This window comes from Pelodiscus sinensis, chromosome 1 (genome assembly GCF_052426305.1).
Source record: "Pelodiscus sinensis isolate ZL-2025 chromosome 1, ASM5242630v1, whole genome shotgun sequence".
Lineage (NCBI taxonomy): Eukaryota > Metazoa > Chordata > Testudines > Trionychidae > Pelodiscus > Pelodiscus sinensis.
Genome location: NC_143052.1, coordinates 103,602,579 through 103,619,094, shown reverse-complemented (window position 1 = coordinate 103,619,094; position 16,516 = coordinate 103,602,579). Strand labels below are relative to the sequence as shown.

General features: G+C 41.6%; 1 protein-coding gene across 2 annotated transcripts in view; it reads left to right on the top strand.

Moving 5' to 3' along the window:
• The window catches only part of KDM7A (lysine demethylase 7A), an 87,206-nt gene that overhangs the window by 34,250 nt on the left and 36,440 nt on the right, over positions 1-16,516 (top strand). For both annotated transcript variants that reach the window (XM_075939680.2, XM_089781952.1), the window contains exons 3-9: positions 1,966-2,083; positions 3,059-3,219; positions 6,837-6,978; positions 7,250-7,436; positions 8,030-8,192; positions 11,740-11,827; positions 13,736-13,842. In XM_075939680.2, the coding sequence (XP_075795795.2) occupies positions 1,966-2,083; positions 3,059-3,219; positions 6,837-6,978; positions 7,250-7,436; positions 8,030-8,192; positions 11,740-11,827; positions 13,736-13,842 (966 nt within the window). The remainder of the gene's footprint in view (positions 1-1,965; positions 2,084-3,058; positions 3,220-6,836; positions 6,979-7,249; positions 7,437-8,029; positions 8,193-11,739; positions 11,828-13,735; positions 13,843-16,516) is intronic.

The following is a 16,516-nucleotide window of genomic DNA, read 5'->3' as shown; positions in this document are numbered from 1 at the left end:
TGGATTCCAACATCAGTTGGCCTGACCAACCACCATTTGGTATTACAGGAAAAACTAACCCATTTATAGATCATTGTCTTGAATGCTGGTCCATTATGTTCCTGGAGTATCAGTAATGGCTCTCATTAGCACATTTAGAATTATAAACAGATCCACAGTTCATATTTCTAACTTCACATGCTAGAGTGCTACATGCACAAAAATAGAATATACACATTCAGCAGATTAAAAATGTCTCAAGATGAATTTTGCTTAATACGTCTTTAAGTTATATATAATCATATTCATAAGATAATTTTCATGAAGCATGGCAGAGGCCATGAGTCATATTCAATCATTTTATGTTAAAACTTGGAAGCTTTTAAGATTAAGTAAATTTGTCAGTTTTTCAACCCTATTAAAATAAAAAAATGACATGGGAGACTGTATAATTCCTTTGTGACTTTGTGTATCATTTTCAGTAGTGTCCCTGTAATTTGTGTCGGTGCAACTGGCAAAGCAATTCATATGAGAACTTAGATTTACATTTGTGTGTTAGCTCTAGAAGTCTAAAGCCTCTGTATCAATATACCATGCAGCTAGTAGAAGAGAACCAAAGTCAGTTGCCCTAAACCACAAGAGAATGCCTATTGATTCTTAAGTTTTTATTGATATAAAACCATCCATCTCAAACCTGATGATTGCATGTAGTAGTTGCACCTAATGGCTTCAGTCAGGCCTGGCCACTTTGTGCTAGGCACTGTACAAACATGAAAAATGACAGTCCCTACTAGGGATCAACTATCTGATAAGCTTAAGTGAAAGCTTATTGGATAGTCGACTAGTCCCTTGACTAATTGTCCCCCTCCAGCCATAGAGGCAGAAAGGGGGGGAGCAGGAGCCGGTGCTGGGGGGGAGGTGGCTTAAAAGCTGTCTTTTTTCCCCCATTACTGCCCGAGGCAGGGAAGGCAGGGAGTAGCGGGGACTGGGCATGAGCCAGGAATCAGTTGAATGTCGGCTCGTGCCCAGTCCCAGATGCTGTGCCTCTGCTTTTAAATGTATTGAGCCCGCCAGCTCTTAATACATTTAAAAGGCTGAAGTGCAGTGTGTGTGTGTGGGGGGGGGGGGGGGGGAGGCGGGGGGAGACCTAGTACTTGCTGGGAATCAGCTGTCCCGGCTCACACCGGGTTCTCCCTGCTACTGGCTCTTAATACATTTAAAAGGCAGAGCTGCAGCTGGGTTAACTCCCATTCTGGGAGCTAACCCTGCCGCAGCTCCCCTGCTTATTGACTAATTGATGGAAAATCCATTGATTAGTTGATTAAACTAAATTTAACATTCCTAGTTCCTACCCAAAAGAATTTATAATCTAAAAGACAAGATATAATCTATGGACAAGGCAAACAAATGGGGTTGGAGATATGAGTGGATGAGGATGGATTAACAAAAAATAGCCATTTGAACAATATGCAAAGATTAGACTTTTGTATGTCCATATAACTGCTAGCATATTAGGAAGCCCAATAAAGATTATTAGGCTTTATTGGTCTATTGTAAACTAAATTATTACTTAATAAAATATCTTGAAGATGTAGGATGATGTAATTCAAGTGTGTGATGTGAGCATTAGGAATTCTTCAGTTCTGTTCTGGCTCTGCTGTAGGCTTCCTCTTTAGTTTCCTGGGCAAAGTTCAGGCTGTCAGTGTTTGTATTGCCTTACTATAGGAGTATTGAATCTTAAATCATTATTCATAAACTGCTTTGAGATTCCCAAATGGAAGGAATTATAGAAATGCAAAGGATTAATATTTTGTTATGATCACCATAATATTTTAAAGAGACTTTGTTTATAAAACAGATTAATTCAGCTAAATTAAAAAGATGGTCAGTTGTAGCACAGTTGGTTCATTGATGGAATAGCAGCCAGTGTAACCTATGCCATCAACACTAATATTACGTTAATCCTTTTAAAAAAAACAAATCTAGTGAAGAAGAGGAGAAACTGGCATAGACATGACTACACAGAGTTTGATGATGGTACCAAACCAGTCCAAGCTGGAACACGAACTTTTGTTAAACAGCTACGAGCTCGCTCATTCCCAAGGTATGGAAATTTCCTTAGAACTCAGATCACAAAAAGGAGGAAAACCTTGGCTATTAATCATGTCTAACAGGCCTTCCTAACATGCCTCCAGAACCCTTTGCCCTCTCTCCAAAACCCTCCTCCATATGAAATCTTTTTTCATGTCTTCCGGTGTTTCATATGCATATGTTTATCTTCAAGGCAAATAGCATCCACCAAGCAAATTACTACACATGGATGTACTTTCTGTGGCGTCTGTCACTAGCACCCACATTGTTAGCTGTGTTGCCTCTTCAGCATTTTCCACTCATCTGATGCAAGAAACAAGAGACTCAGAAATTACTTCCCATTTTCTCTATAGTAGACCATGAACATTGACTCATTGGTTTATTTAGTCCCAGATGCTTCAGAAGAAGGTGAAGGAGCTGCATAGCTATGTAGTAATGTGTCCATAAAAGCAATTTTCCCCTTTATTCCAGCAGTTAAGGATTGACTTACTCTGTCTAAAGCATGATGACTTATATTCCTTTTAAAAGAAAATGCTTTTTATTCTAATATACCAGTCTGTTGTCATTATCCACATAAGTGACTTTTTTAAATCCTCCTCAGTTCTTTGCTTCAATGACATTAATTGGCAGAGTTCCCCAGATTAGACATCAATTGGTTTTAAATTTGTTGTCTTTTGGTTTGATTAAATGTAACCAGCAGAATTGCTTTCACCTTGAGTGCTTAATTATATACAATTGTATCCACTTATTTTAATTTGATTTATATTAGCTATATAACTCCATGGATTTTTATATATAAAAATAAGTCTCTAAGGTGCTACAGGACTACTCCTTTTTTGTGTGTGGTTAATTTACAGGCTAACACAGCTACCCCTCTGAGTCAATAAGATGTTTTCTAGAAATCTAACAAAGCTTTTGTTAACTTCTTTCAAAACTGGTGTACTGTTTTTTTTTCAGTGCTAATATTTTGATTTCCCCCTCCACCCAGTGCTGACGAAATCATTTTGAAAATGCATGGCAGCCAGCTGACACAAAGGTACCTGGAAAAACATGGGTTTGATGTCCCTATTATGGTTCCTAAATTAGATGGTCTAGGACTCAGACTCCCTCCCCCTACTTTTTCCGTGTTGGATGTGGAACGCTATGTTGGTAAGTGATTTCCTGGAATACATGTAAATGCTTCAGCATAGAGTGAATTAAATTCAATAAATATTTGCACGTTTTCAAAAGCTTAAGGATACTATATGCCTAACCTAAGTTGAACAGTTCTTACCAGAAGTCTAGCAAGGGTAAATTTGATCTACCAATTTGGGTTTTGTTCATGGGTATACATGTGACAATTGTATGCCCATAGCCCTCAACATTCACTCTTGTCTACCTGTGGCACAAGCTGTGAAAAAGTGTGCTAAATGATTGAAATATTAAACAGCTGTATTTTGTTCTGCAGCATACCATAAGAAACAGATTGTAGTAGTCTGAGGATGTTTTCTCACACTGTGAATCAGATAAGTTAGTTTTGCACTCGGCAGTCTAATGATGGGGAGTCTTTATTGCAGATTTGAAAAATGGTTTGTAACACAATGAGAATGTCTTTTAAAGGATTTTACACTTAAAAAACATCTGTTACTGATGGTGCATTGCAAAACAAAACTTTTGCTTATGTTGTCCTGTGTTTGCCTATGGCATCCCTACTCAGGGTTTCTGGGATGTTCGTGATCCTTGTCTGGACTTCTTGTGTAGTTTGAGGAAGAGGAGGGATGTATTTAGGAAGAAAGGGCTGCTACCTTCACAGCTGCCCCCAAATATAAAAGTTAATACATTGAGGTTATAGTGCTGCTTGGTTTCAGGGACTTCCAACTGCTGTATCTTTGGGACTCCTTGCTCCTCTGCCCTGGCCTCTCTGAGGAGTAGACAGTAGATTTCAGACAGAAGAGAGCTGCACTGCAGAAATATTCACAGTAGGGGCACAAGGACAGAAGGAGACTGGCAGCTCAGGGCCAGATCAATTCCCTCCTGCCTCACCTCATCTATATCTGTAAATTGTTGGCTCTCCAGTCTCTGATCCTTTTCCTTTATAAGCTTTTTTTCTGCTCCTTGGAGGAGAAATTCAGGGAGTACTGTAGCTTCAGTGGGAGCATTTTGTATTCTGTCAGACTTTCTGGGCAGTCTCTGACCACCTCTTGACCACCTGAATATGTATCTCAGTGGGGCTATAACATTAAGCCAGCTGTAATGTGGACTGTACAGTTGAGAATTGTGTGTGCTTTGCATTAACTCTTGTAGACTTTTGGTGGCATATTTAAATGCAATATAAACAGCACTTTTGTGCTTATCACTGATTTTTGGACTGGGCTTTGGAATATACAATATGCATTATATTGAATGACCCGCCTATATACTCCATTCCCTTACTGATGCTCGGAAGAATAGCTGGTAATAATCACCCTGCTTTCACAAGGTGAATTCACTTTAGGTGACTGTGCATCTCTGCACCTATGATCAGAGAATTTCAATGGCAGTGGCTTTTGGGATCTCTCACTCGCTCTTCCCATCTTGTGCCACTCCTGGTAGCTACATAACACTATATGGATAAACAGCCCTCATTTTCTTCTCATTCATCCTTGAGCTGAGAGCCGGGGCAGCATCTCTTTGATGTGGACATCATGCCATCCACCAGTGCCAGTTTTGCTGCAATAGCCTTATTGGGCTTCATGGGCTGCATACAGGCAACAGTATTTTAGGACTTCTAGCACTTGCAAGGAGAGACTGAGATGTACTCCATCCTCAGTAGGTGGACCTTCTGAGCCTCCAGAGGAGACTTTGGAAGAGCAGGAGGAGATATCTGCTAAGACCTGCCTGCAATTATTAGATCATGTGGCAGCAACCATATTAGTTGTATGACATGCCAAGCTACTTATATGTTGTCTTCATGGCTGTCTCAAGACAATATAGGCACTGCACAGATATAGGTTGAACAAGTGTCTCAATGACAATCAGAAATTCTCTACACAGCGGACTTGAGCTCACAAAATGTGTTGGAGTTTCCCTTAAGCCACTCCATCAATTATATTTACAGTGGCCACATATCTGTTAGATTGGGGAGCACACTTGCATAACCACACAGGGAACCACTCGCCATTGACGGTCTGAGACAACATTACACATCAAACTTTGGGGAACTCCGAGCAGTCCTCAATGCATGCTCACTCTTTTTTATCTCTGATTAAGAACAAGACCATAAGAAGGTACCAATATTAAAAACATACAAGCAATATTGTCTATAAACCATCAAGGAGGGCCAAGGTCACTCTCCCATATTCTCAGCCTTTTGGTGCAAAGGAACTGGTGCGTCCATTACAACATCAACATATTAGCTACCTGTTTACTAGGATGTCATAACACTGCAGAACTATAAGGCTACATCTACACTGGCATCCCTTTCCGGAAAAGGGATGCTAATGAGACGAGTCGGAATTGCAGATCCGCGTGGGATTTAAATATCCCCCGCGGCATTTGCATTTACATGGCTGCCGCTTTTTTCCGGCTTGGGGATAAGCCGGAGAAAAGTGCCAGTCTACACGCGATTCTCCGGAAAATAAGCCCTTTTCCGGAGGATTTCTTATTCCTACTTTCAAGAATAAGAAATCCTCCGGAAAAGGGCTTATTTTCCGGAGGATTTCTTATTCTTGAAAGTAGGAATAAGAAATCCTCCGGAAAAGGGCTTATTTTCCGGAGAATCGCGTGTAGACTGGCACTTTTCTCCGGCTTATCCCCAAGCCGGAAAAAAGCGGCAGCCATGTAAATGCAAATGCCGCGGGGGATGTTTAAATCCCCCCGCGGATTTGCAATTCCGAAGTGTCTCATTAGCATCCCTTTTCTGAAAAGGGATGCCAATGTAGACACAGCCTAACAGTAACAGATAGACTTTGAATATCTTTTTCATTCTCCACTATTTTCTGTTTAATGGCCCTTCACAAAGCTATATTATGCTTACTCTTTTTTGGGTTGAGGATCATTGGACAGCACTGCCTTTAAGAGTCAACATATTCTGTAATCTAATGAAGAGGGGAGGCAGTGTTGGTTGTTAAATAAGTCTCTTTATTTACTGACTCTCTGAAAATAGATATTTCCTTACTTACACTGTTCCATGATGTATCACTACAGATACTCAGAAGAAAATCCATAGACATAGGACCAAATCCTAAAGCGAATTAAGTATGTGCCTAGCTTTGAGCATGCATGAATTCCATTGTGGTTACTCCATGCTTAGTTATTCCTGTAGAATCATAGGGCTGGAAGAGACTTCAGGAGGCTGAGCCCCGATTAAACGTTTGTAGGATCCAAGCTATAAGCTTTGTTATTACTTGTCAAAAATTTGCAGTGCACGTTGAAGTAAGTGTTCAGATATTGTGGTGATGACCACTATTGAAATATGCAAAAATGTATTTTTGATAACTTCCTCTGATTTGTTCTTCCTTTTGGTGAAAGAAGCCACAAAGCCAAGTGTATGAACTAGTCATAATCATGTTGGGATCTTCCTTTTTCTTTTTGTTAACCACAGAAGTAGTGACTTAAGAATATTACTGAAACTAATCTAAAATAAAGTAAAGGTAATAAGTTATAGCTAAGATCTTGCTTTATTCTTGTACTTTTGTGTTCTGGGGAGGGTAGGATAATAGTGAAGTTTATTTGTGTTGAAATTGATTGTCATATCTTGCAGACAATATTAAACATATGTTAAAATGTTAATTTTCTTGTTTTTACAGGCGGTGACAAAGTGATAGATGTAATTGATGTGGCAAGGCAGGCAGACAGTAAAATGAAGCTTCATAATTATATTAAGTATTTCATGAATCCTGATCGACCAAAAGTATTAAATGTGATCAGTCTGGAGTTTTCAGACACCAAGTGAGTAAATGACTTTGAGACAACTTGACTTGAACTCCTTTGAAGTAGAAAATGTGGTTTCTCTCCTCACTTCCTAAAACAAAGAATAAATGTAGAAATCTAAGTAGATAATACTCCAAAACTGTGTCTAGTAGAAAGATCTGAGTTGGGATTTGGGGACTATATGGAATCCTATAGAAATACAATTTTATGGTTATTTAAGAAAGGTAAATATTGAAAGATGTCTCTCCTCATTACTTGTACTTACTTCATCATTTACTTACTTTTTAAGGATGTCTGAATTGGTGGAAGTCCCAGACATTGCTACAAAGCTTTCATGGGTGGAAAACTACTGGCCAGATGACTCTGTCTTCCCAAAACCTTTTGTTCAGAAATATTGTTTGATGGGAGTTCAGGACAGCTACACTGATTTCCATATTGATTTTGGGGGCACATCAGTCTGGTACCATGTTCTGTGGGTAAGAAAGTTCTTGCTTTCTGAATGCTTGAAAACTATTCTGTCCTGTGTGTATCTTTTTGCCACAAAAGAAACCTGTGTTCAAGGACTTCCTTTCATATTTTGAATGAAACAATTAGTTTGAAAAGGGGATAGAGGAGGATTGACTGTGCACTGTCTTTCAGTATTCCGTACATGTTTATCTGTAGAAAGAAAATGCCAGTCTCTGAGCTTTCTAGCAGACAGGTGGATGCTATACTGAGCATTTTGTAGGAGAAAATAAATAAACTGTTCTCTAACACTAGCTCACACTGCTTTCTGAGTTGCAGCAACCATGTAGCTCAGGATGACTGGACACGATTTTGATCTGAATTAATAAATTGTTCCTTAAAGTGACACTTTCCTGGTCCCCAAATTCCAAAAGTTTAGAATGGACTACATAGTTGCTTCTGGTAGACCAACATGTGAAATATGAGGGCTGGAAAACCTAGGGAGCTCACATGGAAGTACGGTATATTACGATTAGATAACAGAGCTTTCCTAACAAAATACCGTTCACATAAAAAAATTAAGAAGTTGTAACTTATCTCATATGGGACACCTTTTTGTGTACAGGGTGAGAAGATCTTCTACTTGATCAAACCTACTGATGAAAACCTGGCTCGCTATGAATCTTGGAGTTCCTCTGTCACTCAAAGTGAAGTCTATTTTGGGGATAAAATAGATAAATGTTACAAATGTGTGGTGAAACAAGGACATACCTTATTTGTTCCTACAGGTAAGATTTTACCTCTACCCAGCCCCTGCAGTTTGCATGCTTCATTGTATCACTAGTAAATTCCTGATACCAAAACATCTTGCTTAAATTGTAACTTTTAGAAATATCCTGAAGTTTGAAGAAGAGAATGTCTTAAAAATATCAGCAGTGTATCAGCCTTTAAAATGTTTAACTACAGGTTGAAACTCTAAACGAGGACTCTCTTGTATGGCAACATTTGTGGTCCACTGGACCATGGGTGTTGGTGAACTAGAGTCTCAGTGGAGGACCCAGAGGCAGGAGCCCAGCAGGAACTGGGAGCCCAGCTGGGCTGTCTGCAGGGGGTCCCAGTGGCCTGGAGCCCTGCTGTGGGAGTCTGGCTGAGTTGACTGCAGGATAGCTGGAGCACCAATGGGCTCTGGTGGGGTAGCAGTCTGCTCTGGTAGGGCTAGCAGCCCCAGCGACAGGGTAGCAGTCAGCCACAGTGGGACTGGGAACCCTGCTGGTGGAGCAGCAATCAGCCATGGTAGGACTGGAGGGGCTGGGAGCGCTGGTGGTGGGGCTGTGGTCAGCCATGGTGGGGCTGGGAGCCCAGCATTGCAGCGGGCTATCTGCAGTGCAGCAGGGTTGGTGGCAGGGGGAGCCACTGGGCTGGGGAGGCAGAAATAACCTCTCCTGGTCTGGCAAAATCCCTTGTTTGGGACCAGTCAGGTCCCGAGGGAGCCAGATGCGGGAGGTTTAACCTGTAGTTGGAAAGTTTCTTAAGAAATTGTTCTGGGTTTTTGTTACTTGATTCACAGTAGTAACATTTTAAGGAGACAAGGACAAGATTAGAGTTTGATAACCAGGGCCAGGTTTATTATTGTGGGGCCTAGAGCTACCAGATTTTATAACACTCCCTAGGCTCTGTGGTGGGGCCAAAATTAGGGAATCAATGTGCAGGAGGGGGCTGCAGGTTGAGGTAGAAAGGTGGATGCAGTGCAGGAGTAGGTGATGGCACTGACTGGGGTGCAGGCTCCAGGGTGTGGCTGGAGATAAGGGGTTTGGGGTGAAGGGTGTGTCCAGGGTGGGTTTGATGTGATTGGAATGAAAGAGGGTGCCTGGGGCAAGACATTGAGGTGGGGGTGTGAGATCTCAGAGGAAGATAGGATGTAGGAGAGAATTGGGATAGGGAGTTGAGGTGTGGGCACTTATCAGGGGCAGCTCCCATTTAGTGAATGGGGGGAATAGGTGGCTCCACACAGCCTGTGGTCTCTTGTAGGCTCCACTCCCTGCAACTCTCATTGGCCAGAAATTGTGGCCAATGGGAGCTATGGGGCTGGAGTCTTCAGGCAAGGGCAATGCTCAAACAGAGCTTCCTGGAGCAGCGCTCATCATTGTGATGTGGCTCTGGGGGACATAGAGGGGCCCTGGGCTACAGCCCCTAAAGTACCTTTCTTAATCCTGCCCTGTTAATTTCTCAGCATGAATAGAGATTTTTCCAGCTGTTTCTGCAGCAAAACATTGAAAACCTATTTCCTCTTATGTTGCAGCCAGTCACTTCATGCAACATTTTGGCCATTTCTGTGTCTCTGGCCAGATTACTTGTTGGACAACCTCCAAATTACATTAGCAGATGAGTTGTAATTCATATTTAATCTTGTATTTGGACAAGTACTTTTTAATGGGTATGCTCTACTCCGTCACTTAAACATAGTTGAACAGCCATTCTTGCATAAGGCGCAAATAACAGATATGAATGTCAAAGACTGAAATTAGAAGTTGCTAACAGATAAGTACTTGCGGAAATTAAATAGGAAGTCTAGGAATAGTTGACTGAACTTCACTGAATTAATTCTACCAGTAGTATACATCTTGAATTAACTAATTTTTGGGAGGGGCGGGAAGAGGAAGATGAGTTTATGCTATTTTCCAGAATTAAATTTGATTAAATCTGTTGAAGGCAAACTTAAACTACATCCTATTTTAAACAAGAATCTAATAGATACAGGCAGTTCCCGGGTTACGTGGATCCGACTTACATCGGATCCCTACTTACAAACGGGGTGAGGCAACCCCGCACTAGCTGCTTCCCCCCAGCAGACCAGGGAGACGTGGAGCGGCTTTTCTCAGCAGACACCTCAGCTTGAGAATAAAGGACTGAGGGAAGTGAGGTATGGGAGAATAAAACTGAGCTCTGGAGAAATGTTTGGCTAGAGTTTCCCCTACAATATGTACCAGTTCCGACTTACATAGAAATTCAACTTAAGAACAAACCTACAGTCCCCATCTTGTACGTAACCCGGGGACTGCCTGTATATGCTTTTATGTGCTTATTTAAAGTTCAGTAATAGCTAGGTAGAGATGAACGGTATTATTGGCCTGTGCTGTTCATATTAAATTGTGTTATAAGAACAGGCTTCCAATCACTTAGCAAATTAGTATTGTAAGAATAATTACCAGTCTAATTTTATTTTGATCATAGTTATATTGAGCTATTATATAATGGATACCATTTAGGATAATTAGTGGAAACATCTTCTAATTCTTATCTGAGTAACTCAGATAGGGCTATAATTACTTGTAAATATTTGTTTATAAGATTACAATGAACTGAAAAATAAGAGATTTTTTTATTTTAATTACTTTGTTCATAGTCTGTTTCACTAAAGTCAATTTCCTTGGGTTTATGGGTTTTTCACATAGCAAATGGGGAGAGGGGAGGAGAGAGGAGACAGGAGGAGAGAACATTTTGTTTTTAATAAGAATGTGATTTTAATACCAAAAAGGCCTTGTACAAGTAGAACATATGTAACTACCAGTAATTAACTCCCCTCCTGCCCAAACACAAATCTAGATGTCAGATTTCATAATAGGGTGTAATAGTGTAGTCAATTAACCGATAAGCAAAAGTTTATAGGTTAATGTATTAAAATTAACTAAAACTACACACATTTCCCCCACCCCATCTTCTAGTACCTTTTTTTTTTTTTTTTTTTTTTTTAAGCAGGCTGGCCAGCAGCCCAGCTCAGTCCTGGCTTGTGCTGGGTCCAGGACTTACCCCTGATGCATCTCTGCATTTAAAGTGTATTAGGAGCCAGGCGGGTAGGCATCCTGGTTCAGTTCAGGCTTGTGCTAGGTCCAGGAGCTGAGCCCCCTCAGAGAGGGGCTGCTGCCGCCCTGCGCTGCTGCCTCTGTACCATGCAGTTGGTCTGCAAGGAGAGCTGGCTTTTAAACTGGCTCCCCTCATGGATCAGCTCCCACCTGGCACTCCACACTGCTGCCTCTGATACAGAGGCAGCAGTGTGGTGTGGGGCTGGAATGCACTAGCTGCCAGCCCCACTCTGGGACTATAGAATAGAATAGTTGAGTAACCGATAAGAATTCATGAGGTTAATTGACTATTCACTTAACCAATCTTTAGCATCCCTAATTCATAATATCCCTTTAACTTGTATTTTTCTGAAATGCAAATTAGTTGCTCTCTGACCTTGTATACACATGCAATCGATTGTTTGTTCCCAAACCCAGGTACAACAATTTGTAGTATAGATGCATATTATTAAACTTCATGTTTTTGTCAATTCAGGCTGGATTCATGCAGTGCTTACATCTCAGGACTGTATGGCTTTTGGAGGAAACTTTTTGCACAACCTCAATATTGGCATGCAGCTCAGGTTAGTGTTCTGACTACAACTTACCTCCACAAGAAGGACATCTTTTAATATATGAGTTGTACCTCCCTGGTCCGGTACCATTGGGACCCGACTGATCCCGAATCAGGGAATTTGCCAGACAGAGAGAGTTCAATGTGGGAGTGGGGGAAGGTCTACTTCCTCTCTGGCTCCACTGCTACCCAGGGCTCTGCTATCCTCACAGTGCCAACAGGGAGGGAGCTCTTATTTCCCCCTCCCCACCCCCCCAATCTTAGCTGTTGCCTGGGGCTCCACACTCTTGCTGAGGTTCTGCTATCCCTGTATTGGCTGGAGATTCCTGTGCTGTCCAGAGCCCCACTACTCCCCTCCCCCCCAGGCCCCATGGAGGGGGCTCCATTCTCTCCCCGGTAGCTATATTGCCACCCGGGGCTCTATGTTCTTGCTGGTGGCTAGGGACACTGCTTTCTCCCCAGAGACTCTGCTGCCTCCCGGGGGCTCTGCTATTGCTTGGTGGCTCCACATTTCCCACAGCGTCCTACTGCTGCCTGGGGCTTCACTCTCCACCCAGAAGCTTTGCTGCTTCCTGGTGGGCTCTGCACTGCACTGCTCTGCTGTCACTTGGGGGGTTCTGTGCTCCTCTAAGCAGTTGCGCATTCACCCCAGCATCCTTGCTATGGTGCAGGGGCTCCATGCTCATTTCCAGCAGCTATGTTGCTGCCCTCCCCTCAGTGACAGGAAGCTCCACTTCCCGTCCCCTCCCCCCCACCCGAAACTGGGGGCTCTGCATTCGTCTTGACAGCTCTGCTGCCCCTGGGGCTCTGACTTGGTCCCCTAGTTTGGCTGTACTCCTGGCCACCTCAGCCTGATGGATTCTCCTAATGAGTGCTCTCACAGAGTCACCCAACGATGCCGGACCAGGGAAGCCCAGATTATAGAGTTTCAACCTGTACTAGGTAGTTTTCATTATGCTTGTTAAATGGGATTAAGTAGAAACAGGCTCAAGTTATGGACAGTAGTGGTTTTTTTTGTAGTTTGATAGTGCCAGAAGCAGACTTTGATCCACAGTGAAACCTTTGTTATCCATCACTCTGTTAATCAGAAAACTTTGTTAACCGGCATTGCCCCCAGCCACAATACTGTCACATCTTCAGGCACATAGGCCTGGCTTGGTTTACCATAATTGGCTTAACAATTTTTTTATTTGAGAAGTACTAATTATATTTAACTCAAAATAGAAATGTGAGACAAACTGCCTCACGCTACAAAACTACCAATATTAAAAACTTGAATTTTACTATTATTGTCCATTGGTTTTTCCTACTTTGATAGGACCCTCAGATAACCGGAATGCCCTAATCCCCGAGTGTGCCGGGTAACACAGGTTTTACTGTATTTCACTTCCAAAAGAATCTTCTCCAAAGCAGAATGAGTAGTCTGCACAAATTTAATTACACACTAAAATCAGATAAGCTCTATTTTGTAGATTAGTGCAAATGGGAGATACTAAAACAAGTTAAGCTTGGATGTGAAATTTTGAACTGAAAGGAGCAACCTTCAGTCAGGATTGCTGTTGGGACAGCTATATTATTTATTGTCCAAAATGTGGAATTGTCGTCTAAGCATACTGTTTTTGTTTATTACAGTGGAATCCCAATAAAATTCCATGTGTTAAAATATTACACATTAAGTTTGTACTATAGTTTTATGAAATCCAACTTTATTTTTGAAAGTGCTTGAGAGGGACCAAATAAGATCATAGTTCAGTCTTTTTCAAATGTGGTTTTTATTGGGGTTTGACTATGTGGTACTTGATTGGTTCTGTTTATGACAACCTGTTGATTTTATTTTCTGAACATTGTATGAGTTGGATATTGTATTGGTTAATTCTAAAATGCACACAGACCGTAACGTTGTAAATTATTTGTTTAGGTGTTATGAAATGGAGAAAAGGCTAAAAACCCCAGATCTTTTCAAATTTCCTTTCTTTGAAGCCATCTGTTGGTTTGTGGCCAAAAATTTACTGGAAACTTTAAAAGGTAACTAATTTCATGCTTCAATAAGATTTTGAGTATCTTGGCTTTTTTTCTTTCACCTTGGGAAGGTCATGATCTCCATCTCATGATAAACATCCTATCTGCAGGAAGTCTGGTGAGTTGGCCAAGATCATCTCTGTATGGCTTGAGCTCTAACTGGGAATAGATTGTATAATTTCTTTATCAAAATGTGTTCTTTGGGTTTTTTCAAACTTGTTTATGTCCATTCAACGTAGGTATGTGTGCTTGCCACATGCACTGGTAACAAAATATTTTCCCTTAGCAGTACCTGTAGAGGGAGCCAGTTCAGGCTCCCCCTGGAATGGTGCACACAGGCTGCACTGCAAAGGGCTCCTCTGGTTCCCTTCACCCTCAGTTCCTTCTTGCCACCAGTGATGATGCTTGGAACTTTCTCATCTCAGCATTAGCTGTTGCTCCCTTTTCTAGTTGATTGGACTCTGTTTTCCCTGTAAATAGTTCTCATTGTTAGTTTACTGTTACAAGTTAGTGTAATTGACTAATCAGGATTTTACATCCCTACATCTAGTATGGCATTCAGCTGGAGGCTTGCCAGCTCCTGGAAACAGGGAATCTCTTAGCCGACAAGTTGAGCAAGCAGTTTTCTTCTCACAAATGGGCTCTCTGTTCACAGGTTGCTGACATGCTCTTCTGGAATTGGGATGTGAATGGATAACTAGTTAATCAGTAATAGAAATGGTTAATCAGTTAACTGGTAAACATCACCCTTACCAGGTGATGTTTACTAGTAACTGGTTTCTAATAGCAGTGTGGGATCCCACGTAATCAGTTAAACATAACATTTAACCGGTTAACTGATTAAATAGGATTTTACATCCCTATTCTGGAACTGAAGCACTCTGCCAGCGCTGGTTTACCATTCTAATGAGTCTCGTGGTGCTTGCTCTATGGCCCTTGCCTCTCCACACAGACCTACTTTCTCAGGGCAGTGTCTGCCTGCTTCAGCCAGGCTGCTTCTGAGTCTGCCTCACAGCATGGCTGCTCCATGGCTGAATGTGTAAGAACAGTCCTGCTCAGCAGTGGTTCAGCAGGTTCTCTTTGGAAGCTGAAAGCCATTGACCAGGCAAATATATGTGATCAAGTGGATTAGGTTTTCAGTGTGGACAGAGCAGAGAGGTCTCTTTCTAGCAAAGGCTCATCCTTCATTATCTTCTCTATTTAGAGGAGGAAGGCCTGGAGCTTACATCTATGCGAGCGCACCCAGTAGTGATCTCTGCTTTCCATCTGCCAGTACAAGGCCAGTCTGTTTTTTCATGACGTGATTGTCTGGTTATGTCCATTCAACATCCCTCCCCTCCTTCCCACTGTCAGAGTTTTCTGGCAAGAAGGAACTCGGAATGAAAGGGGACTGGAGTTGTCTTATATAGCCTGGCATGTGTGTGCTACTCCAGGGAATGCCTGAGCTGGCTCCTCCTATGGGTAATGCTAAGGGAAAATTTTCTAGCTCTAGTGCATATGGTGAGCATACACATCTACGTTGAATGGACATGAGCAACGCATCTCAAACACAGTTACGGGAACAGGTAACTGTCTTTTCTCTAAGCAGTGTTAAGTTTCAAGTTTGGACACACTGCATATCTAAGATCCTGGGACAATACAGCCTTACTAGGAAGAGTATACCCCGCCTACTAGACTTAGTTCCTGATTGAGCGAAAAAACCATATTAATCCTGATGGTTGTAAAATGTGTTCTAATTCCTCTAGATCACCTCTTTGAGGTACCTTCCAAAGATATTAAGCAATTGAGATACGTAACATCATGCATTATATTGCTCTGTAAAACTCTTGTTTTCCTTGGTGAGATTCTTGATTCAGTTTGATCAGAGACTTCTTCAAGACATCAGAGTTTCACATTATCATCTTGAGGTGCTTAATGTGGTAACTAAATGTTTGAGAAGAAATTATTGATCCAATATAACTCTCCAAAGCACTCCAGTAACTTGTAAGAGATTTCTGTTTTTCTGGTGACAGTCTCTTTGCCTTGTAGAAGCAGAGAGCTCCACTTTCAATGACACAGGCAGCACATATTCATTTAAAAAAATTTTTACATTCTTTCTTTTGAGGTGTCATTTTTATCAAGTCGCATTTATTCCCTTCCATTGACATTTTCCCTTTTCATGGGAGTCCATTGCTCATGTCCTCAGAATTGATTAATCCTTCTTGAACTTCAGCTCTATCAGGCCCTTATAGATCATAGAATCATAGGTCTGAAAAGAACCTTGAGAGGTAGAGTCCAGTCCCCTGTTCTCATGGCAGGACCAAGCACCATCTAGACCATCCCTGACAGATGTTTGTCTAACCTGCTTGTAAAAAACTCCAAAGATGGAGATTCCACATCCTTTCTCAGCTATTTCTTGCAGTGCTTAACTGTTTTAGTCAGCTAAACTGTAAAATTTTTCAAAAGCACTGAAGTGATGTAGGAGCCTAAGCCCATTGAAAGGATTCAAGGTTCTAAATTGTGTCTGCATTTCTGAAAATTTTACTAAAGATCTTGTCCCCATTAGCTCAAGCAGTATCCTCACAATACTTTGTGGACTGCAAGATTGAAATGGCTTTTAAGAGAGTCTTGAATCTTCCTCCCTTATTTTTATGTGCTGAAATAGCATTGTTGTTAACTCATGTGGCTCAGGCAATCACTC